At 36.2% G+C, this 24724-nt stretch overlaps 1 protein-coding gene across 1 annotated transcript in view; it reads right to left on the bottom strand.

The window, feature by feature from the left end:
• The window catches only part of LOC145273346 (uncharacterized), a 72060-nt gene that overhangs the window by 7427 nt on the left and 39909 nt on the right, over positions 1–24724 (bottom strand). The window contains exons 3-4 of the mRNA XM_080127069.1: positions 23181–24053; positions 906–973 (exon numbers count right to left, since the gene is read on the bottom strand). Of these exons, the coding sequence (XP_079983195.1) occupies positions 906–973; positions 23181–24053 (941 nt within the window). The remainder of the gene's footprint in view (positions 1–905; positions 974–23180; positions 24054–24724) is intronic.

The raw sequence follows: 24724 nt of genomic DNA, 5'->3' as shown, positions 1-24724 counted from the left end.
TTTATATAAAGGTTCTTTTCAATTCGTAAAAAATTAATTAAATTAGACGAATGTCTTGTTTCAAAATTAATTTTAATTGTCTTTCAATCTTTTATTGGCTTCAAACTCTTGAAAATAATATAAAAATTCATTGGGTTAACTTATAAACGTAATTCCATTTGCTTTCATTTTTATGATCAAATTAGAATAGAACTTAAAATGTTTTGACAAATCAACATTACCTATTTAGTAAATTTTCTATGAAGTTTTATTAATGGCTCACATTTATTTCAATCATTTTGCATGTGTGTCTGATTTTTTAATCAAAGAATTTAAGCAAAAACATTTGGAGGCAGTAATAAAAAAAATTATGTTGTATATTTTTTTTAATGTAATGTATTTGAGTTCAGCTCTTTTACTCTTTTTAATTTTTAAACTCAAGACTAAAAATAAGACTAAAAAACTAAAAATTATATATGCTGCTGTGTAGTCAGTTCCTTTATAGTTATGAATTTAATGAGGTTGTTAATTTTCAGTGTCCATAAGCATATGATTTTTAAGCTCAATTTATCAAGCATGGTAAAAACTTTCTCCTAAAAATACCATACTATATAATCTAAAAGAAATTTCTTGTCACAGCTCAATCTCAGTTTATTTATTTCCTTGATTGCAAAAAAGCATCTAAAGAATGGCCAACTGATGTAAATGTTACTTTCATTCTTTGTTCTATTTGAAATTTACCAAGCATGATATCATAAGTCACACAAATTGAATATTTCCGAATTATAAACATTTCCAAAGAAAGTAGAGTGGAGCTAAAACTGGATAGTTACATTTAGTGCTAACAAGACAAAGATTCATTCATTTAAGAATTATAATATACATCTCCAACCACTAATAGCGATAGCATGATGGCATTAATTTGCATTTGTGGACTGCTCTGATAAAAGAATGAAGGTGAAAGTACAAGGTAGTCTTCTTTTTTCTTTGGCAGCTGAAAGAAAAATAGGGAGAAAGGTCAGTGAAGGTTATAGTTGAAGTCGGGATTTGGCAAGAAGTTTGGATAAATATTTATTATTATTTTTATTACTATTATTACATTTTCACCTCAAACAAGGTACATTGCCATTTTGATGTAGGGGGGGGCTACTATCAGGGACTTAAGTTGCAGGGGTATTATGTAGGGAGTTTAGCAGCAAGATGTCTGTTCACATTATACTTGAAATTCTGCATGTCAGTACAGTTGGGGAAGTGGGAAACCGGATGAGAATTCCAGTCTCACAGGTCTGTGGAAGAAGCTATTAGGGTAGAAGGCTTTCTTATATCTAGGGATCTCTACTGTGTAGGGGTGAGACTTCGTTATTTGTCAGGTTTGTCAGGGATATTTTCGTCGAGGGGGTACAGGGGCTTGTAGTTAGTCTGAGCATCCACCATTATTTTATTATTATTGTAAAATCTTTGTTTTATTCAAACTATTTCAGTGTCTTATTTTTCTTTATTGATTATTATTTAACTTTGTTCTTTGAGTTGCTTTAAATAGCAAAAGGAAAGTTCAGCAGTAGCACTATCAGAATTTTTGTAGGAATTTTTGACACCCCTAACACGAAACTGCGAATACAATATAAAAATCTCGTAATTTCTCTGTTAAAAGTGGGTTATTTATTTTCTTTATGGATTATACTTCCAAAATAAACTATTACAGTTGTTTTAAAAGTAATAAAAATATTTTTATTTTTTTTTTAAAACAGTAATGAATTTTCCGAACTCAATATTTTTAAATTTTTAAACTCAATATTTTTAAATTTTTAAATTTTAAAAATCTATCAAAATTTTTCTATTGATTCTATTTTTACGATATTTTCAGGGTCAATGTGAAATTTTATGTTCTTTCCAATAAACCGAATATAATATTTTAGACAAACGTTTTTTTTTTTTTATTCACGGTTCCCCCCCCCCATCCCAATTGTTAAGTGTCTATTACAAAGTAAATACTTAATTTCGACTCGGATAAGTACATAATTATTTACTCACAAATTGAAGAGAAAAGGTCAATACATAATATATTCAAATTTAAAAAAAAACGGACATCGTGTTCTTGTAGAATTTTACCTGTAAAGTTTGAAGTTTAAAACCTTTTTTTAAACCACGTTATTTGTTTTTTCTTTTTTCTTTTTTTTATGGAACCTTGGTCCTTGCTCCTTTAATTGAAAAAAAAATTAGGGCTTGAATTACATTTTTCGAGGAGTTATAAGCTTGGAAAGACAGGGGGTCGAATAATTCACGCCTCCAATTTTGTAAATGTCTAATAATAATTAATTTCGACTCGGATAAGTACATAATTATTTACTCACAAATTGAAGAGAAAAGGTCAATACATAATATATTCAAATTTAAAAAAAAACGGACATCGTGTTCTCGTCGAATTTTACCTGTAAAGTCCGAAGTTTAAAACCTTTTTAAAAAAAAAACACGTTTTTTTTTTTTTTTTTTTTTTTTTTTAATGAAATCTTGGTCCTTGCTCCTTTAATTGAAAAAAAAAATTAGGGCTTGAATTGCATTTTTCGAGGAGTTATAAGCTTGGAAAGATGGGGTGGAATTATTCGCTATTTTCACAAAAAATTCTGATACTGCTAGTTCAGCAGTGATATAATAATATTTTTTCTACCTTCCCCTTAAACTCGGGGTGAAAACTGTAAATTTAAAAAAAATATATTTAGCTTTTTGAAAATACGGTGCCAATAAGTTCGCCAATACTGGTGTTAGGCGAAAACCTTCTAGTGATGTAAAAATGTTCTGCTGTTAAAGTTTCAAACAAATAAGAAAATTTACATGAAAAAAAAATTGAAATTTTTGTGAACATATTTTGTAAATATATTTTATATAAATATATTTTATATAAATATTGATGATATTTTACATAAAAAAATGAATAAAATGTTAATGATTTACTGTTTATTTTTTTAATTAAAAATTATATTTTAGTATTTTAAATTTTAATGATTTCATTATATATTTTTTTAGAAAAATGCTTCTGCATCTTCCGCCACCAATATTGAAAATTGGGGTTTGTATTACTGTACACATAGATTCGAAAAAGTGGTCAAAAATTAAAATATACAACGAAGAAATATTAACAGTAGCTATAAAAGTTACTTTGCAACCTACCTCAATCATTTATTAGTGTCTTTAAGTAGTTTTAACCGCTGTTTACTTCATACCAAATATTAACTTTTTACGAGTCGTAAGAATTCAAGATGGCCAAAATTAATACCCCCCTTCTTCTTCGCAGAGAGAAGCCTCGTTTTCAAATTATAGTTCACGCATATTTTGGGGAGGAGGAGCTTGCCTCGTTTTCAGCACGTGTCTCTGCGGACATGTCTCTGCGGACATTTTGCGTTTCCATTTTTTTTTTGTTTCCATTTTTTAGAAGTTCCGTCCTCGTAATGAAAGTATTTGTAAACATTACATTTAATTTAGATATTTATTGCGCACAAATACTTTTTAGTTTTTTTTTTGTTTTATTTTGGGAGGGGGGGATAACATATAAAGTGGTCAAAACGGTAAATATTTTTTTAAGTTTACATTTTTAAGAAGTTTTGGTACTAGTGCAGAGAGTGACCTGGACGTAAATAATAACGTTATTATTTAAAAAGCCATTCTTAACATGGGGAGGGGAGGGTGTTTTGTACCTATTCTATGCCTTAACCTTACAATTGAATTAAAAAAAAACACACCATAAAACTTTAATTAAACTTGGAAATACGATTTGACACGGTAAGTTTGGGAAAAGGAATTATAAATAAAAAACTAGACAAAATACGGTTAAAAACTCGCTCAATATATGTTTCCGTGACATATGTTGACATATATTCAGTGGGTTTTTAACAGTATTTTGCATATTTATTTTCAACTCCTTTTCATAAACTTACCGTGTCAAAGAGAGAGTCGGTCGCCATTCTTAATTTTCCAATACATCGATAAACACTGTATGTTTTTCGAGCTGAATCAACATGTTACATTAAATAAAAACACTAAAAACACAATCAGTTAGGTAGAAAAGTAACTTATCTTGGTTTTGATAACATTTATTTAAAAAGAATTTGCGCTTGAGCCATTTTTTTTTTTTCAGAATTTTTCAGCCATACTTTTCTGCATGTTTCATCCAGTAATATACGCTTTTCGGAAACTTAAATTTTTAATCATACACTTTTCGGAAACTAAAATTTATATCATACACTTATCCGAAACTTCTTTTAAATTTATATCCATCGATTCCTGAAACTGTATTTTTCTGAAACATAACGACTTCCAATTTCTGAGGAAAAAAAAAAAAAATGGCTCAAGCGCAAATTGTTTTTAAATAAATGTTATCAAAGCCACGATAAGTTACTTTTCTACCTAACTGGATATGTTTTTAGTGGTTTTATTTAATGTAACATGTTTATTCAGCTCGAAAAACATACATTGTTTATCGATGTATTGGAAAATTAAGAATGGCGACCGACTCTCTCTTTAACATGGTAAGTTTGGGAAAAGGAGTTGAAAATAAAAAATATGCAAAATACTGTTAAAAACCCACTGAATACATGTCAACATATGTCACGGAAACATATATTGAGCGAGTTTTTAACCGTATTTTGTCTAGTTTTTTATTTATAATTCCTTTTCCCAAACTTACCGTGTCAAATCGTATTTCAAAGTTTAATTAAAGTTTTATGGTGTGTTTTTTTTATTCAATTGTAAGGTTAAAGTATAGAATAGGTACAAAACACCCTCCCCTCCCCATGTTAAGAATGGCTTTTTAAATAATAAAGTTATTATTTACGTCCAGGTCACTCTCTGCACTAGTACCAAAACTTCTTAAAAATGTAAACTTAAAAAAATATTTACCGTTTTGACCACTTTATATGTTATCCCCCCCTCCCAAAATAAAAAAAACTAAAAAGTATTTGTGCGAAATAAATATATAAATTAAATGTAATGTTTACAAATACTTTCATTACGAGGACGGAACTTCTAAAAAATGGAAACAAAAAAAAAAAATGGAAACGCAAAATGTCCGCAGAGACATATGCCGCAGAGACACGTGCTGAAAACGAGGCAAGCTCCTCCTCCCCAAAATATGCGCGAACTATAATTTGAAAACGAGGCTTCTCTCTGCGAAGAAGAAGGGGGGGTATTAATTTTGGCCATCTTGAATTCTTACGACTCGTAAAAAGTTAATATTTGGTATGAAATAAACAGCGATTAAAACTACTTAAAGACACTAATAAATGATTGAGGTAGGTTGCAAAGTAACTTTTATAGCTACTGTTAATATTTCTTCGTTGTATATTTTAATTTTTGACCACTTTTTCGAATCTATGTGTACAGTAATACAAACCCAGTAAAATTGAAAGCAATAAGGAATAAGACTGCCAAGGTTACTTTACAAGAAATGCAAAAATCAATGAAAATTGGAGAAAGTTTTAGATTTACAAATGCATTCATTATAAAAATAATTTATTTTCTCACAATCCGCTATTGTTTCTTCTTTCCCTTTTTTCAGTGGTTTGAAAAGAAGGGGAGGGCGTTTTATTTACATTGGAAAATTGGAAGTTTGACTCATTTTGGGGAAATAAAAAGAATGGTTCAAACGCCATAAACATAATAAAAAAAAATAGCATGAAAAATTAAGTAAATTCAAGTGACATTACTTACTTTTTTGCTGTATAATCTGCTTTGGAACAATGTTATTTTCTTTATAAACAAGAAACAATTGTTAAAACGTAAATACGCACAAAAACTACATTTAAAATGGCGACCATAAGAGCAGGTTCGCAGAAAATGAAGCTGAAAATAAAACAAAATATATTTCGGGCAAGACTGCAGTTTAGGTGGAAAAATAATCTCGAACCTTTTATCACATAAAAGGAACTAATTTCCCTAATCACCGGTACGGAAGCCAAACTAAACCGAGGCACCTTTAAGGACCCTATACGGGTTGGCGACAGAGTGCTACCTGCTACTCCACCGACCAAAATCCACAATAGCCCACTCGTCACACCTGCCCTGGATAGGTGATTTTGTAGTCACCAAAACGAATGGGTTGGTGATCCAAGTAAAAAATGAAAACGGCGGAACAGATTGGGTTCACCGCGGACACATCCGCCGGCTCGTACCACGACCAAATAACTTACAACACAGGGGTCTACCACTTCCACCTCCGCTTCCATCCACTCCGAGTCAAATTCCTGATCACCCATTGACTCGTCTCCCGACACTTTCGTCAGGGGGATATCACAGACAGCACAAATGACTGCAGTTCCGGAGGTGGTGCTGAAAGCCAAAATCTAACGAAGCGATCAACACGCAGACAGCAGACAGCTTCCGACACTTCGTTATGTGCCACCAAAAAAAGTAAAAAACATGCACACACAGGTGGGCGACGACAACATGGCAACAGTCTCGAATCATGGTAAGATCTAAGGGGGCTGTTACAAGATGAGATCTTGCCGTGATTGCGAGAGACGGAAGTTGTTGTCGTCTCAAGTGTGGAGAGGAAAGGGATTTTCTTTGATCATCTGCGGGGCAGTTTTTTCGAGGACTTCCGGAAAAGAAGGAAGAAAAAAAGAACAAGGGGCAACAGGTGGATGACCGAAAGGGCGCTGCGAGATGACTACTACCAAACAAACGGCCGTTAATTAAGTGTCTCGTGAGTACCCCATATTTACCGTACTACGTATCATCTTCACGACGTTACGACCAGACGAGCTACTCCTATACCCGACATTATTAACAACGACGTCCTTACCGGATGAGCCATCACCAGACCCTGCTCTCGCCGCTAGCTGACTATTAACGGATGCCAACAGTATCTCATGTGTACTGTTGCGGTAATAAACACTTATATTAATCTTCTTAACTTAGGCACCGCCAAAAATGGCCGCAAAATCAAGTTGTTGTTGTTTTTTAAAACGAAATTACATTTATTAAAATCCATTATTTCTGAGTAACTTTTTTTTTCCCAGAAAGATAAAACCCTGAATTTTATCATATAGAAAACAGAATAATGTAAAACTTTTTCTACTATTTTTAATTCAATTTTAAATGTTAAATTTTCCCAAAAAGTTAACAATTGACATTTTTTGTCTTGCACAAAAAACGTACTTAAATATTTAAAAAAAAGGGTTTTTGAAATAATTAATTAATTTATTTATTGTCTAACTAAGATTTAGGATGATTTTCTATGAGAATATGCAAAAATATTATAATATAAGTACCTGAATTTCAAATAATTCCACTTATTCATATAGGTAACCAGATATTTCGCGTTGACGTAGAGTTCAGATCGACTCTGTTTACGTTTTCGTTTGATAAAAAGCAAACTATGGAAGACCAAACAGGCCAAAAAAAACTTATTTTTCAGTGACGAAAATTTCAATGTATTATTAAGCTGAGGCTGGCCAGTAACAGATGGGTAACCATTTGTATGCGTTTGGTTTTTAATGTGTATGTGTGTGGGGGCCAGGCTCCCCAAAATGGGGGGGGGGGAATTTAAAGCAGAATAAAAAAAAATTATTTCAGCGCGTTTGGTCCACCGTAGGCGAAAGGCGGCAAACGTTTTCAAACGGGATCGAAAAAAATGATGCTATTTTTAACACAAAGGGCACAATATTTATCGAATTTTTTTTTTTGGTATCGATTATTCAAAGCATGCCCTGTTTAATAATGGTCATGCATTATTCGGCTCGCTAAAAAAAAATTGTTAATTTATTTATCAAAAATTTTAAAATAGCTTTTTTCGTATAAATATTAAAATTTTTTTTTTTTGTTTTGCTTAACTTAAATTAATTATTTTACTTAACATATTCACCGAATTTCACACTTCAAAACTCAAAAGCGGGATAATTAAACACAATCGAAGTTCTGATATTCAGACGTCAAAATAAGGTATGCAAACAATTTTTTTTTTTTTTTTTTGAATTTATAATTCTGTCCCTTACAACAACACAATATGTTGATTTCAGTTTCAGATGATTATTTTAAGCATATTTGTTCCCACTTCAAAACAAGGGGGGGTTGTAAGCAAAAAAATGTATATATATAAATATCGTTTATGAAAAATAAGTACACTGTTATAAAGTTCATTCTTCTCCTAATAATCGCTGAAAATTTCGTATTGATCGGATAATTACCTGATTTTTGGTAGATTTTTAAAAAGACGGTCCGTCAAAAAGTACTGACCTGCCCCCCAAGTTTTGGCGGTGCCTATCTTAACTTCTTGTAGTAAATAAATATATATATATTAATTTACTCAATTTAATATTATGTTTTGCAGCCATACGCATATTCGCCCGTAACATACGAATATAACAGTGTCATCAGCACAGCATATATACCCATCTCAGAGGCAGTTTTGTCGAGGAGGTCATTAATAAATATTAGGAACAATAGAGGTCCAAGGATAGACCCTTGAGGCACTCCTGCATTTATATCATATTGTTTAGATGTACGACCGTCGAGGACAACCTGGATTTTTCTCTTATCTAAGAAGGATTTAATTATGTTAAGTATTCTACCAGTGACCATATGATTTAATTTTCCTGAGGAAACCCTCATGCCATACCCTGTCAAAAGCCTTAGATATGTATAGAGCTACCGCTCAGCCCCCCCCCCCCGCTTTGTTCAGTGAATGGTATATACGTTCAGAGATTACAGTGAGGATGTCTGCTGTCGAACGGGCTTGTCTAAATCCATATTGTTTGTCAGTCAGAAGTTTAGCATCTGTAAGGTGACGGACTAGAGCATGGTTAATTATGGTCTCAAATATTTTGGCGAAAAGTGGGAGGAGGCTAATGGGGCGATAATTTGATGGGTCAGTTCTTTCGCCAGAATTCTTGAATACTGGTACCACAGAAGCAGTTTTCCAACAGCCCGGAAAGCATGATTCATTAAGGCATTTGTTGAGCGAATGAATACTAGATAATTTTGAAACATTTTTAGAGCATGTTCATGGAAAATATGGTAATTAAAAAAAAAAAATCCCAATAAGTTTGGGGTGGGAGGGGGTACATGTTGGCAGTCTTGCAGTTACGCCCGGCAAATTCGAAAGTTCGACAACTTTAGAAGCGTCATATCAGTATTTACTCTGTCAAATCATGAACTATTAAAGTTTTAAAGCATAAAATAAAAAATATTTAATTAATATTTAATAAAAAAATATTTAAAAAATTATTTAAATATTTTTCTTTTTCTTTTCTTTTATCATGCACAGCAAAGTTACACGGTTTAAAAAATATTTTATTATTTTTTATTTGAGAGTAAAACCGGCAAATAATTATTAAAGTTTTATCACGATATTACAAATTTTTGATGTTTTCAAATATATTTTAAAAAATAATATAAATTTTGAACCCTCCCTTTACTTAAAAATTCACCAAAAATCAGAAAATTCACCAATTTTAATGTAATTTTCACAAATAATGATCACGGAATATATTGAACCCATTAATTTTATTTAAATCTCAATGGAAATGTATTATTTGTTTAAACAAAAAATACCTTTACTAAAATCATGGTTTCAGTAGTAAAAAAGAAATGAATGGATTTTTTTTTTTTGCTTTTTAGATCAAAATAAAGCATCATAAATATAACAAAAACAATAATTTTTACAGGAATATTACGCTAAAAGCCCCTAAAGTCTGTATTAAAGAATTCGATATAACTCTAAGAAAAATGAATTTCTCGAACTACCGATATTATCATTGAATTAAACATTGTTTATTTAATATTTTCACACAAAAAATTATAATAGCAAGAAATATTTCTACGTTACTTTTTTAAATTACAGTTTTAGATTATTTTTTATATGTATGATTTTAATATTTTCCTTGCTTAAATGAATGTGAAACTTTCAGCATAACAGACTTCGTATATAGTATTTAACAATAATTTAAAAAAAAATAATTCAAAAACAGGAACATAGGAAAATAATTAAATTAGAAAATGGTAAAAATGATACAATCGTTCAGAATAAGAATGTATGGACGCACGTCTGGGAAAAAAACTAGCACACCCCTTCATCCCTTTTAATTGCAAGACATCATTTTCACAGTCTTTTTTTTTACAAGGAGGTCACCATCTATCAAGGCCCGGAAGCCACTCAGGGATAAGGGTTATTGCATGTACAATACGTTGTATGTTAGTGTTGAGATTTCATAAAGTGTCTACTTAAGGGGGCGGTTCATCAGGAATTTGTTTATGTTGGATTTGAAGACATCCAAGTTGTAGTCAGGTGGGAAACAGGCAGATGGAACAGAGTTCCACTGGCATGCTGTTCTAAGAAAGAAGCTGTGTTCATGGAATCTACGTTTTGATTTAGGCACAGATAAAGAGTGGGGAAAATTTTTGACAGTGGCTTCAGCTAGACGGGTGTTTTTCATAAAAGATTGGCGAGAGGGGACCAGAGATTGGAGCTCAGACGAGCACTTGCCATGGAAATAACGGTAAAAACAAAGACAGGCTTGCAACGTCTCTTCTGTGGGAGAGAGGTTGCAGGGAAGAGAAAAGGGCATCTCCCACTAAGCCACGAAGTTTATTTTGTACTCTGTCAAGGCAGGATAGGCTATTTTTAGCAGCTCCTGCCCAGATATGGCAGCAGTATTCTATCCTTGGACGTACTTGGCTTTTATATAGATAGAGAATTGCATCAGTAGTGAGATATCTTCTGGAGCGGTAGAAGGAACCCACCATCTTTCCAGCGACCCTGGTAACAGATTTGATGTACGTGTTCCATTTCATATCAGGAATAAAGGTCAAGCTCAGAAGCTTGTCAAAACATTGAGCTTCTCCTAGGCGAGAGCCATCCATTTCAATTGATACCAGATGGGGATCTGAGCATTGATGGTGTAAAGATAGGAGTTTGGTTTTAGATGCATTAAAGGTAACCAGCCACGTCTTCCCAACTGAACTACATGCTCGAGATCAGAGAAGAGAGAATCAGAGAGAACTTTGTCATTTACAGCCTTTGATGTGTTGCCGTAGATGGTCGTGTCATCAGCATAGATGTCAACGAATAATTTAAGTATGTTTTTAGGGAGATCATTGATGTAGATCAGGAAGAGAGTTGGGCCCAGATTGGACCCCTGAAGGACGCCAGCATTAATACTACAGGCCTCTGATTTTTGTCCATCTACCACTACTCTTATGAGCCTATTGGAGAGAAATGATTTAATGATTGAGAAAACATGTCCAGTTATACCATAGCTGGAAATCTTGTGAAGTAGACCCGTATGCCATACCTTGTCGAAGGCCTTTGATATGCTGAGAGCAATTGCCCTAGAAAGGTAGCCTTTGTGAAGAGATTTGCTAATCCTATGAGATATAACCGTTAGCACATCTGCGGTAGATCTTGCAGAACGGAAACCATATTGCATGTCACTAAGGAGGTTATTACTGCTGAGGTGGTTGACTATTTCTCTATTTAGTGTGGATTCTACCAACTTACTAATGACACACAGGAGACTTATAGGTCTGTACTGAGATGGAGATGACTTATCACCTGAATTCTTAAATACAGGGCATACTGATGAGGCTTTCCAGGGTGTTGGAAAGCACTTCTAGTAAAGGCAACGCTTAAACAGTTTTGTAAGTATAGGAGCAAGTTCAGGTCTAAGCTTTTTTAACACTATAATTGGGATGCCCGTCAGGGCCAGTTGCTTTACTGGAATCAAGGTTCTTGATTGGCTTGGCAACCTCATGCACAGATATTTGTATATTACCTAGTGTCTTTTGTGTTATAGGAGGAAATATGGGGAGTTGATGGCCTTCGTCGCATAGGGTAGAATTAGCTGCAAAGTTCTTTGCAAATAGTTTGGCCTTGTCTGATGCTGACGAGATTACCTCTGGTCCGTTGATAATGGTTGGGATAGAACGCACACTTCTGTTCAGGATCCTATTTGTTATTTGCCAAAACTGGTGGGAACCAAGCTGCTGATCAGCTACTTTGGATTTAACAGACTGAGCATATAGATCTCTGGCATTTTTTATTACTCTTTTACAGTGGTTGCTGGCGTTCCTGAAAGCAGCTTTAGTCTCAGTGCATCTATTACATTGGTAGCTATGGAAAAAGTGATTTCTGTGCATAATGGCAGCAGCACATTCTGGGGAAAACCATGGCTGGCTGTTAGGTTTTTGTTGGAATTTTTTAGATGGTATGAATCGGTCTATGCCTACAATTAACCATTCGGTTAGGTCTGATACTATAGAGGACACATCCTTTTTAAACATGGAATGCAGAGGTAGATCAGATATGAATGTACGGAAGCTATCTCAGTCAGCGATGGAGTATTGGTATACAGTACAGTGGAGGGGTTCGACTGGCTGATATTTTGTCTTTCCGTATATTCCGTGTTTACAAAACTTTAACTGGTTGTGCTGCTTTTGCAAACAGCAGAATCACTCAATTTTGGGTCTAATCAAGCTATTCTTTGTACAAGTTTTTTAAAAATTTAATTCAATATCTTAGAACTTTACTAATTATCTTTGAAATAGACCTAGGAAACTAATATTTATCTTTTAAACGCTTTTTACAATGAATTTATTTAACTTGAACCGTGAAAACATCGTATCCGAGCAACAGGTCAAACCCCAGGAGATTTCCTTGGGTCACGAGCACATTGATCTTAGTGGCTGCACCAGTGTCCGTGTAGAGCTTGACAGTTCCAGCTCCACAGCATGTCTGGGTCTCGCCTCCTATCGTGGTGACTTTGATCTTCCTCTTAGTCCAACTTTGACACAGCCTGGCGCTCACTATAGTATGCGAACAGCCTGAGTCGAGAAGTGCTGAGCAGGGTATCCTGTTTACGTAGACGGTCATCCCTGGTTGCGCCTTGTTCAAATTTTGCTCGGGGAGCAGGGTAGCGCTGACGTCCTCTCCCATGATACGTTTCCCGCACAGTTTTGGGCTAGATGCCCCAAACCGCCACAATTAAAACAGCGCACACGCCCCCTGTTGGTGCAATTCCTTGCAAAATGTCCGCGTCGGCCGCAGTGAAAACATTTCCCATTGCTTGCAGGGTTCTGATTCGGAATCTCCCGAGCGCCAATCTGGCCTGTCTGTGTCGCCATCACAACTGGTTCCCTCAGGTCCTCCTCATCTTTGATGATGGCTCGAGCACGTTCCATCAAGTGTTCCATGGTCGTTGTTGAAACGCTGGTTGAGGCTCTCAGAAGCTGGTTCACCCGAGTGGGAAGGCCCGCCACAAACGCATATGCGAGCATCCGCTCCGACACTCCTCCACCGAACAGAACTGTGAGTTTCTTTAACTCAGCGAAGAAAACGTCCACGCTTTCCTCCGGTAGAAGTTTTCTGGAAGCAAATTTTTCATAGGCCGTACAAGGATCCATGGCAAATGCCTTGTACAGCGCAGCTTTAATTGCGGTGACATCTCCCTTTTCGGCAGCACTGAGTTGCTGATATACACTCAAGGCAACCCCCGCCTATCTCAGGGGAATCATAGTGTGTACCCTTTTCACCTCACAAAGGTCGCACGTCAGCTCGACCCTTTCAACCCAGTCGACGATGGACGTCGACCCGTCAAACTCGGGTATGAGCTTTAAGTCGAATTTCGACTCGGTTATAGTCCTAGAGGCTAAATTGCCGAGATAGCTTGTAACAAAAATGTGTAAGGAAAGTCCTTTAAAAAAAAAAAAAGAATTACTGCGCTCTCTGTAGATGTATAAGGAAAAATTCAAGATGGCGCCCGACTCTATCTTTAACACGGTAAGTTCAGGAAAAGCTGTTATAAATGTTGCAGCAATTCAATAACCATTATACACCGGTTCTGCACGGAATCCAACTGGCAAGGTTCCTAGACGGATGCGAACGGTTACTCAGACCGGACCCAACAACGGTAAAATATCCTCACACGGCACGAGAAGCAACAGCCACACGATTCCCCGGCCAACTCAATCGTCGCTGTTCCCACGTCTTTTTCATCACCCACTTTTATCGTCGTTCTAGGTCGGCTAAATTTGCATATTGCGAGAATTCGTGTGACTTTGCGAGACATCATACTTTACAAAAGACGGCGGCCGCCATCTTGGTCTTTCTTTTCTATTTTTGGTCGGTAACGCTGAGCTGGTCTCGAGGTAAGTCTTTTCCCCTCGTCCATCTCTCCCACGTACCCACATAACACGCAAACACGCGGGCGCTTATCTCCTGGATGCACGTTACACTGAGATCCATCAGTCCACCTCCTTCTCAAATTCAACTCTTGTGCCTCCTCGCAATGTATGCTTGTAGCATTCCACTCTGTTGTTCAGTATGGGAGGTTCTCCCTTCCATGCCCACTTGACTGTCCATTTCTCACCATCTCTCGTGCAACTTTTGTCTAACCCAGCCATTCCTGTGACACCTTTTTCGAATTGCACACCTGCAGCCCCTTGATGTCCTCCAAATCTCACGGAGTTCCTATATACTGTAACGCCCCCTAGTATAGCAATTGCGTCCATCCCTAGCACCACATCGACACCCGTGACAGTTTTGTTAACAACAATCGCCTGGATTGTTAGTGACATCCCACGTACCCTCAACTGAACGATACTTGTGCCATTGCACTTCACCTCTGCCGTCAACTGCCGTAATGCTGCTGATTCCATTGCATGTGTCAACCATTGTTGAAGTACAGCCCATGTCGACAAGGGCTTTTGCACTTCGTCCATTTAGGGTCACCTCTACTTGTGGTGACATACCCTGAAGCGCCTTCATTGAATAAGTGGGGTAGCCACCGGCGCAGTGGCTTCCCCCTGTGAGTTTTCCCTGGGAACAGAATCTGCTGATGTGGCCGACTTCCCCACAGCGGTAACACGTGACTTCTGGCTTTGGCTCCCTGCACTCCCTCACCATATGGGGGCCTTGGCATCGGTAGCATCTGCCAGAGAACCTGGGTCTCTGCCACAGTCCTCTCTGCTTTTCGTCCTTCACAATTTCCTGCTGCAGTTTGCTTCGGTGAACGACAGTTACGATTCCCTGCTCACTCTCTTTTTTCCTGGCCAGCACCCTAGCCTGTGTAATCAACTCCGCCACCTCCATAGTATTTACACCGGGCAGTTGCTGCAGAGCTATAGAAATATGGTCCGGGAGGCCATTGATAAAGGCCATCTTAACCATCTGTCGACGGCCTCCTCCATTGAATCCTGCTAGTCCCGTCAACCTCCTGATATTGTTGGCGTAAACACTGACAGGCTCTCCGGTCCACACCATACGGCTTAGTTTGCCATATGCCACAAACGGTCCTTTGGTAAATGCTTCCTTCAACTTTTCCTCAATGGCGTCAACAGACAGTCGATCCTCCTCCCGCATCTCCAGATATAGGGCCAAAGCATCACCATCAAGATACAGCGGTATCAAGCTGGTTACATCCGCGATGTCCCGCAACTTAGCGACAAGTTTAACCTTGGTCAGCCAGGTTATAACATCTCCCTCTCCAGAGAATGTCTTAAGCATTTCACTGCTGATCCTCTTTGCTTTCATAGTTCCCGCCGAAATAGCTTGTAATGAAGTAGAAAAAAAAGAAATTAAAAAAAATGTATAAGACACAGCTGTTCCTTCCAAAAGGTCGAGCTCTTCAACGTCAAAAAATAATTCACCGTCACAAAAAGAATTCGTCGTCACTTCTTCCAACCGTCATTTCACTCTCTGCGCTCTTCACGCCTGCTTTAAAAAAGTACCGTTTATATGCTGCCCATTTCTCCACTTATGCAAATTGACTATCAACCAGAGCCATCTAGTTTTCCATTTCTCCAAACAGCCAATTTGCAAAGGGGGACAACTCAAACCACACAGAGCCATCTAGTTTTCCATTTCTCCAAACAGCCATTTTGAAAAGGGGGACAACTCAAACCACAGATATGCTATGTTCTTTATCTTCTTAACGTTTGTTAATGCGTAAATAAAACGAGTGTATTGTACTCAGAGGTATTTTCTCTTTATTCTGTGTCTCCTATGACGCCGAGTTCCATACATGTTTTTCCTTTGCAGATTGATAAGATCAATGAAAATAAATAGGAAAAATTTATTGGGACTACTATCCTCATCTTGTTTGTTACTTCTATAACGTTTTGGGCAATGTAGTTGTAGCAGTCATAAATTTTATTTTTCTGACGAGAACAATCCCTGTTAGGTGATTTGGTCATACGAGGACAATCAGCTTCGTTGTTTTTCTTAATAGTCATTTGCATACAGAATATCACAGGAGTTTGTCTTATAGTCCATGCTACGGTAAAGGCTTAAATAATCCCTGGCTTTCTTCATGAGCTTCGAACTTGATAATCTTTAACAAAATTATGGACCCCTAAGAAATTTCAAAATCAAGCTTTCATTCAATTTACAGAAGTATTTGTAATGTACACATATTTAGAGCGTAGATAAGAATGAAAACAAGACAAGAAGAACAATCACACACAACACACACAACTCAAAAACAACCGCGTGAGACTCAGAGTAAAAAGCACAACAATCGAATCTGCTCGATGAAGTCAGACGCAAATTGAATTATAATACAGAGAGTTCGAACAGCTGACATTTGATTCAATTTAGCAGCAAAGATAATTGGACGATAATCTCCACAAAATTGCAAATAAGTCTTATCAATAGACCAAGCACCTACATATTAAAGGCAAAGTGGACTCAAGTGCAGAAGGTAACACACTTTCCCTACGAACATTCCATAGGATGTGTTATGTACGGGACATATTGGAGACATGTTGAATAGTTGGGTACATATTGGAGACACATGTAACGGGTTTATATTTTATCTGTATATTCATGTACGTGTAAATGTGTGTATGTACATACGTCATATCATTTAGTTTATCGTCTAGTGTGCATATTTTAACATTTATGCACTAGTTCTAACAAGAAACATTTGGCATGGACGTTTTTTCAAGCCGGCAATATATTAATTCTATGTCTACACAAGAACATTCAACCTACTAACCCGTTTCTCCCTTGTACACTCTACTAACGAAGATAACAAATAAAGTTTGTTTATTAATATAGAATGAAACTCCATTGCGTTGTCTCATTACTATAAGTTGCTTCAGAGAAACCACAAGCATCTGCGAGAAAAGAGGTCTGCAGCAACAATGAACCTAGAAGCATATGCATCCATATCTGTGATATTCTCAGAATTTCATGGAGAATCAGCACAGTTGGTATTACAATAAATTACACACCCATGGAACAAACCAGCACCACCACAACCAATGACACACCTGTTCTAAATACACGCCACAAGACACTCTGCACTCATAAAAAACATCCAGATTCGGTTGCATAATAAGACCACCTAAAAAGCTGTACGAGCCTTTTTCAAGTTTCACAAAAAACACATTCACATTTCAAGCTATGTCATATACATACGCGCACACAAACATACGCGCCCACGTCCACACATGTACACATATTCACGTTCGCGTACATACACTCACGTGTATAGACACAAATGCTAATGCACACATATGTACTCACACAGGCGCACATGAACGCACACATGGACGACGTCACTTCCGCTTTCTAAGGAATTATACACATGCGCAAATGATCACCGGAAACGAGTATAAAACAAAGAGACAAGCTGTTTCTAACCCTTTTAGGACCAACTCTCGACCAGAGAGGTTGGGCTAACCAGCCGCCTCCCTTTCGGGAGGTGCACGCTCGCGTGTATCACGCCCACTTACTACTATGTATGGAGCACGAGCCAACAGATAGTACCTACACTCTTTCTCTATCTACTACTGGTCCCTGAGAACACCACCGCGTAGCTGACTGCTAACTGACGTCAACTCTTATATCCTCTTCTTTGTCTACACGCTGGACTATCATTCTCAATTTCCACTACAACACTCATTTCTTTTCCCACGCACGAACAAACGATAGTGGCCCGAACTTGAGATGAAAACACATTTCCTATTCTTGCTACAACACCAGTCCCGCAACGAACATTGGTTACACACGTGCGGACATGAACATGTTATAACTAAAACGTTCATTCTTTCAACAGCAAATAAACGATGTTTATCTTATCCATCAATTGAGTCTTTGTTTCCTTCAATTCCATTGGTTTCATTATTTTCTTGTGGCGAGCTAGGGTAATATATATTCTGGTCCGTTACAAAGCTCAATTATAATGAGGACAGTCCCTGATCGAACCATCAGGCTTTACATATGTCGTAGTTTGTTTGTGTTTTAATTGGTTTTTGTTGTTTTGCGAAAATAGGGATGTTATAATATGAGTTATTTCTTTTAGATACACCATCACTAAATAAAGATAATATAGGTACCCCCGTCACCTACACTTCCTCAAAGAACATGAAAAAAATATAGCCAACTTGGCTGTGTTCACATCGTAACCTGACTTGTGTCGTTTTTATTACTAATCTATTAACAAATGTTAAACGATAATATTACTTGTAAAATGTAATTTATTACTCTTAAAAGAAACAGGCAAAATTTGAATACTTAGGTATTGAGTTGAAAAACCACAGCTGGTCAAACAAAAGGGGATATACATACACAGATAAACTTGTGTGGTTGACGACTTATTGAAATGTAAATGTTCACAGTTAAACTAATATTTCTCCAACAATGAGAAATTTATTTTGATAAAGAAATCAAAAGAAAGAAAAGGATTATAAATAAAAACCAACATTTCATATGGAAGAAGAAGAGGAAGAGGAAGGAGTAGGAAAAAAGGAAAGCTTTAAGAAAGAAAATAATAATATGATTATTAGAAGAAAAAAACGTAAACAATAACTTTTGAGTGATATCATAGAATTGAGATGCAATTTTTTAACCCACAAATATGAGGCAGACAGTAATTCGATTGAACATCATTTAATATTGGCCGATTGACAAATGGAGTTCTGCAATATTCTGGCCAGTAAGATATTAGATCAATACATTTATGAGCAATAACAAACATATTATTTTGTACGAGTTTGCACATGTGTGGATTTATAAATGGTGGATTAATGTTTTCATACAAAAATTATTTATGTACAATTGTTGTCAGTCAATATAAAAGTCATACGAAATAATGGTATTACCAGAAAGTTTTAATTTTTAGATATTTTGCTTTTGGAATTCTGATGAAATGAACTTGAAGTATTTTTTATTTTCTCCATTTTATTACTTGAAAAGTTCAATTCTTTTCAATTCGAAAATTCGTGTAGATTTTTAATAGATTTTTAATTGTTCACACTGAAATGCTTTTGTATGTTATTGTTTATTTAGAACTATCCAAATTGAGCTGACATAACTCTTTCACTTTATATTGTTCGTATCGCACATTTTTCAAACTGAAATTACATGCAGATGTAATGTGTTATTTTTTTAACAACTTTTATTAAAGAGACAAGTTTTTAAAACTCAGCAGTGGGTGTTTACAGCCTCAGCCTCGTGTTTGGATGTTTAGAGTAAGGGTTACTAGCACCTATCCTGATAATGACATGTAAGTTGTCATAAAGCAGCAGAGATCTCTTGATTTGAGAAAGAAGTAATAGATAGCCAAGTCAGCCATTCTCCTGGGTCTAACACTTAGTTTCTACATGAGATCCACAGATATTCGAATATTTCATTAAAGTTCTCCTCTACCTTTAAAACACTGAAGTGAGAACGTTTTTTTAAAAATTACATTTCAGGTGTCAGTAGTTTTCTAACATGATCATTTAAATGAAATGTGTTTAGTATCTTATCGTCTCGTGGTTTTATTGGAGAACGTGCACCATTTTTCGTAAAAGCCAATGTTTATTAGTCATACCAAGAAGATCTTAATTGGTTGTGAATATTATGAGATATTTTATATTCAAAAATTGTCAGGATTTATTTGTAGGGGAAATATCTTCATGTCAGGTTGTCTTGACAAACCCCTGTATAGAGAGACCTTCGACATTCAAAGATAGCATCTTTTTCTGTTTTTTTTTACATACGCATAACCACTTATCAAGGCTCAGAGACCACTCGAGGATAAGAGTTAAGAGTGTACACTAGTCAAATGGACAATATAGTAATCGTTAGTAATGGAAAGTCGGTAAATTTGTTAACTTAAGTTGAACGGCTCATCAAGAGCTTGTTTACATTGGACTTGAAGACAACCATATTGTAGTCAGCTGGAAAGCAGGGAAATGGAACAGAGTGTAGTTCTAAGAAAGAAACTTTGTTCATGCAAACTACGTTTAGGTTTAGGCACAGATAAAGAGTGAGGGGAATTATTGATAGTGTTTTCAGCTAGACGAGTGTTTCTTGTGAAAGTTTGGCGAGGGGGGAATAGATTGAAGCTCAGTCGAGCACTTGCCATGAAAATAACGATAAAGCAGAGACAAACTCGCAACATCTCTTCTGTTAGAAAGAGGTTGCAGAGAAGAGAAAAGGGCATACTCTACAAGGCTATGAACTCTATTTTGACTCTATCAAGGCAGGATAAGTCCTTTCTAGCAGCTCCTGCCCAAATGTGGCAATAGTACTCCATCTTTGGACGTACCTGGCTCTTATATAGATAGAGAATTGCATCAGCAGTGATATATCTACTAGATCGATAGAAGTATCACACCATTTTTCCAGTGGCCTTGGCAACGGATTTAATGTATGTGTTCCATTTAAGATCAGGAGTAAAGGTCAAGCCCACAAGCTTATCAAAATATGATGCCTCCCCAAGACAAGAGCCATTCATTTTAATTCATGCCAGATGGGGATCAGTGTTGATGATGTAAAGATAAAAGCTTAGTTTTAGATGCATTAAAAGTAACAAGCCATCTTTTTCCTCATTGTACCACTTGCTCAAGATCAGAGGAGAGAAAACTTAGTTGTTTACGGTCTTAGATATTCTACCATAGATAGTAGTGTCATCAACAAAAATGTCTACGAATGATGTAAGAATGTGATTTGGAAGATCATTAATGTAGATCAGGAAAAGAGTTGGGTCCAGAATGGGCCCGCGAGGGACTCCAGCATTAATACTGTGAGCTTCTGATTTTTGCCCATCAACTACTATTATGAACCTATCAGAGACAAATAATTTAATAATTGAGAAGACATTTCCTGCTATACCACAGCTGGAGATCTTGTGAAGTAAACCTTTATGCCATACCCCATCAAAGGCCTTTGATATGTCAAGAGCAATTGCCCTAGAAAGGTTGCCTCCATCGAGAGATTCGCTAATCCTATGAGATATAACTCTAAGCACATCTGCTGTTGACCTAGCAGAATGGAAACCATATTGTGTGTCACTAAGAACGATATTTTTTCTAAGATGGTTGATTACTTCTCTATTTAACACAGATTCTAGGAACTTACTCATGACACACAGGAGACTTATTGGCCTGTACTGAGAGGGGGATAAGCGATCACCTGGATTCTTAAATATAGGGCATAATGATGAAATATTCCAGGGTGATGGGAAGCAATTCATGTTAAGACAACGTTTAAACAGTTTTGTAAGTAAGGGCGCTAGTTCTGGTTGTAGTTTTTTTGAGTACTATAATTGGAATACCATCAGGGCCGGTTGTTTTACTGGAACCAAGGTTTTTGATTAGCTTGGCAACATCACACACAGATATTTGTATATCACATAGAGTGTTTTTTGATATAGGAGGAAATATTGGGGGTTGGCGGCCTTGGTCGCAAATGGTAGAATTAGCTGCAAAGTTCTTGGCAAAGAGCTTGGCTTTGTCTGATGCTGACAAGATTACCTCAGGTCTATTGATGATAGTTGGGATAGAGCACACGCTTCTGTTCAGGATTCTGTTTGCTTTTTGCCAAAACTGGTGATTACCAAGCCACTGCTCAGCTACTTTGGACTTGACGGACTGAGCATACAACTCTTTTGCATTCTTTATTACTTTCTTACAATGGTTGCTGGCAGTCCTGAAAGTGGCTTTAGTCTCCATACATCTATTACGTTGGAAGCAATGGAAAAAGTGATTTCTGTGCGCAATGGCAGCGCCCACATTCTGGAAGGAACAATGGCTGGCTGTTAGGGTTTGCTGGAACAGTTTTGAGGGTAAGAAACGGTCTATACCTACAATTAACCATTCTGTTAGGTCTGATACTATAGAGAACATATACTTTTTAAACATGGAACAGAGGTAGATCTGATATAAATCTATGGAAGCTATCCCAGTCAGCCATAGTGTATCGATATACTGTACGATGGAGAGGTATGTCTGAGGACTTATTACATTTCATTTTTATCTTAATTGATACAACAGAGTGGTCGGAAGATCCAAGAGGAGACAGAACGGAAACTGAACATAGTTCAGGGTAAGTTGTGAGAACAAGGTCTAGGAGACTCGCATACTGGCCGTCAGTGTCAGGCACACGGGTGGGTTCGGGTACAATCTGAATGAGGTTATAAGCAATGGAGAAATCGTGACATAACCTCCCCTCATCTTCGGTCTTGTTTGAGTGGGTCAACCATTCCACATTGTGTACATTGAAGTCTCCACATACGTGAATGTTAGCTGAAGGATAAACAAATAGGACATGGTCAATTTTCTCAGATATGCTTTTAAAGATAGTATGTCCGCTGTTGTGGTAGTGAGAGAGTAAATATAAATGCAGTAGTGTGAGGAAATGCAACCCGAAAACACATATGAAAAGCCATATTTAATATAGGCACATATTCCATGCCCATGGTAATCTTGGGGGTCAGATTTGGAAGTTAAGTTAGAGTATCCTTTAATTACGAACTCATATAGGGAAATAGTTTGTTCAATGCCAGTTTCGCTTAGAAATAAGAAATCTGGTTTAGTCTTCTGTAATTGGGTTTCAACATCTGAAAGGTTAGAATGCAGACCCCTGATGTTGGAGAAGGAGACATGGTGGTGGGGTCTATGTTGGAAGTTGGAGATCCGGGTTTAATTGTGTATTTTTTCTTGAAACTTGTCATGATGGAGTTTTATTACTTTCTCACGTATGTAACAAAAATGAGGTTGCTCCCTGTGTCAGTCGATATGCGTTTTTTTTAAACGATAAATCTTTGTAAATTATGAACCATGAATTTCACAAGAATATGTTTGTTCTCCAGTGTGTGTTCAAATGTGTTTGTTTGAAAGTGTGTGTTCGACTATGTTTGTTTTTAAGTAAGAAGTTTTTGAAAATGAAGACCTGCAGGTTTCACAAGGTTTTCCCCTTTTTGCGATTCTATTTTTTATTTTACTTCTCCTGTGTGTGTTCGCAAATGCTTTTTAAAATGAGAATTATCAGAAAATGCTGAACCACACACTTCACAGAAATAAGGTTTTTCATTTGTATGTGTTCGAATGTGTCGTTTTAAACTTGAATTTTCTGTAAATGATGAGCCACACACTTGACAAAAATATGGTTTCTCTCCAGTGTGTATTCGAATGTGTGTCACTAAATGAGAATTATTCACAAATGCTGAATCACAAATTGGACAAGAAAAAGGTTTCTCTCCAGTGTGTGTTCGCAAATGTTTTTTTAAATTAGAATTATCAGAAAATGTTGAACCACACACTTCACATGAATAAGGTCTTTCATTCGTATGTGTTCGAATGTGTCGTTTTAGACTTGAATTTTCTGTAAATGATGAGCCACAAATTTGACAAGAATATGGTTTTTCTCCAGTGTGTATTCGAATGTGTTTCACTAAATGAGAATTATTCATAAATGCTGACCCACAAATTTGACAAGAAAAAGGTTTTTCTCCAGTGTGTGTTCGGAAATGTTGTTTTAAACTTGAATTATCAGAAAATGTTGAACCACACACTTCACATGAATAAGGTCTTTCATTTGTATGTTTTCGAATGTGTCGTTTTAAACTTGAATTTTCTGTAAATGATAAACCACAAGCCTGACAAGAATATGGTTTTTCTCCAGTGTGTGTTCGCATATGTGATTTTAAATTACCATTCTGTGAAAAGGCTGAACCGCATATTTCACAAGAATAAGGTTTTTCTCCAGTATGTGTGAACATGTGTTGTTTTAAACTCTGATTACTTGAAAATGTTGAACCACACACAACACAAAAATTACGTATTTCTCCAGCATTTCCTTGCATGTTGTAAAAGTAAATAAAAATTTATTTGTAAATTCTAAGTCATACACTTTTGAAAAAAGTTATTGTTTAAAGTATATACCGTTTTTGGAAAATCCTTATGTAAAGGAATCTTTATTTGAAGCATATATAGCATGTGTTTGTACATGTATTTCTCAGTGCATATTACTTAACAAATTGAAATAGGTTTCATGTCATTTAGTAGATGAATTATCCTTTAGTTTATAGCAGTTACCTGTGAATGAAAAACAAATACTATTAAACAAGTATTACAAATCAAAAGAAATGCGCATTAAAATAAATTTATTTCATTGATAAAGCAAAACATATAGACATATGCATTAGTGTAGATCGATTTTTTACTTTTGTTAATATAAACATAGATTAAGAAAAGATGATTCAATTTTTTTAAAATAAGACAAATAAAATTACATAATTTCACTACCAATATGGTACTATCACTTCCTCAGGAGAGTTACTTGGTTGAGGAATGTCCTGGGAATGCAATCAGCTCCCCGGGGGGAATAAATGATATCCAACAATAGACACATAGAAACAGCAACACAACGGATCGATATGTCATCGGCTATTAAGATCTAACAACGAGGAGAATATTTTTATGTAGGCGAGTTGAAACCAGATGCATGATATGTCGCGTTTGTTGGCCCCAGAATGAAAATTTCAAC

Source organism: Euprymna scolopes, chromosome 4 (genome assembly GCF_053919585.1).
Source record: "Euprymna scolopes isolate OS-2025 chromosome 4, ASM5391958v1, whole genome shotgun sequence".
NCBI lineage: Eukaryota > Metazoa > Mollusca > Cephalopoda > Sepiida > Sepiolidae > Euprymna > Euprymna scolopes.
Note: the sequence above shows the minus strand (reverse complement) of the source record. Positions and strands in the feature narration are given on the sequence as shown.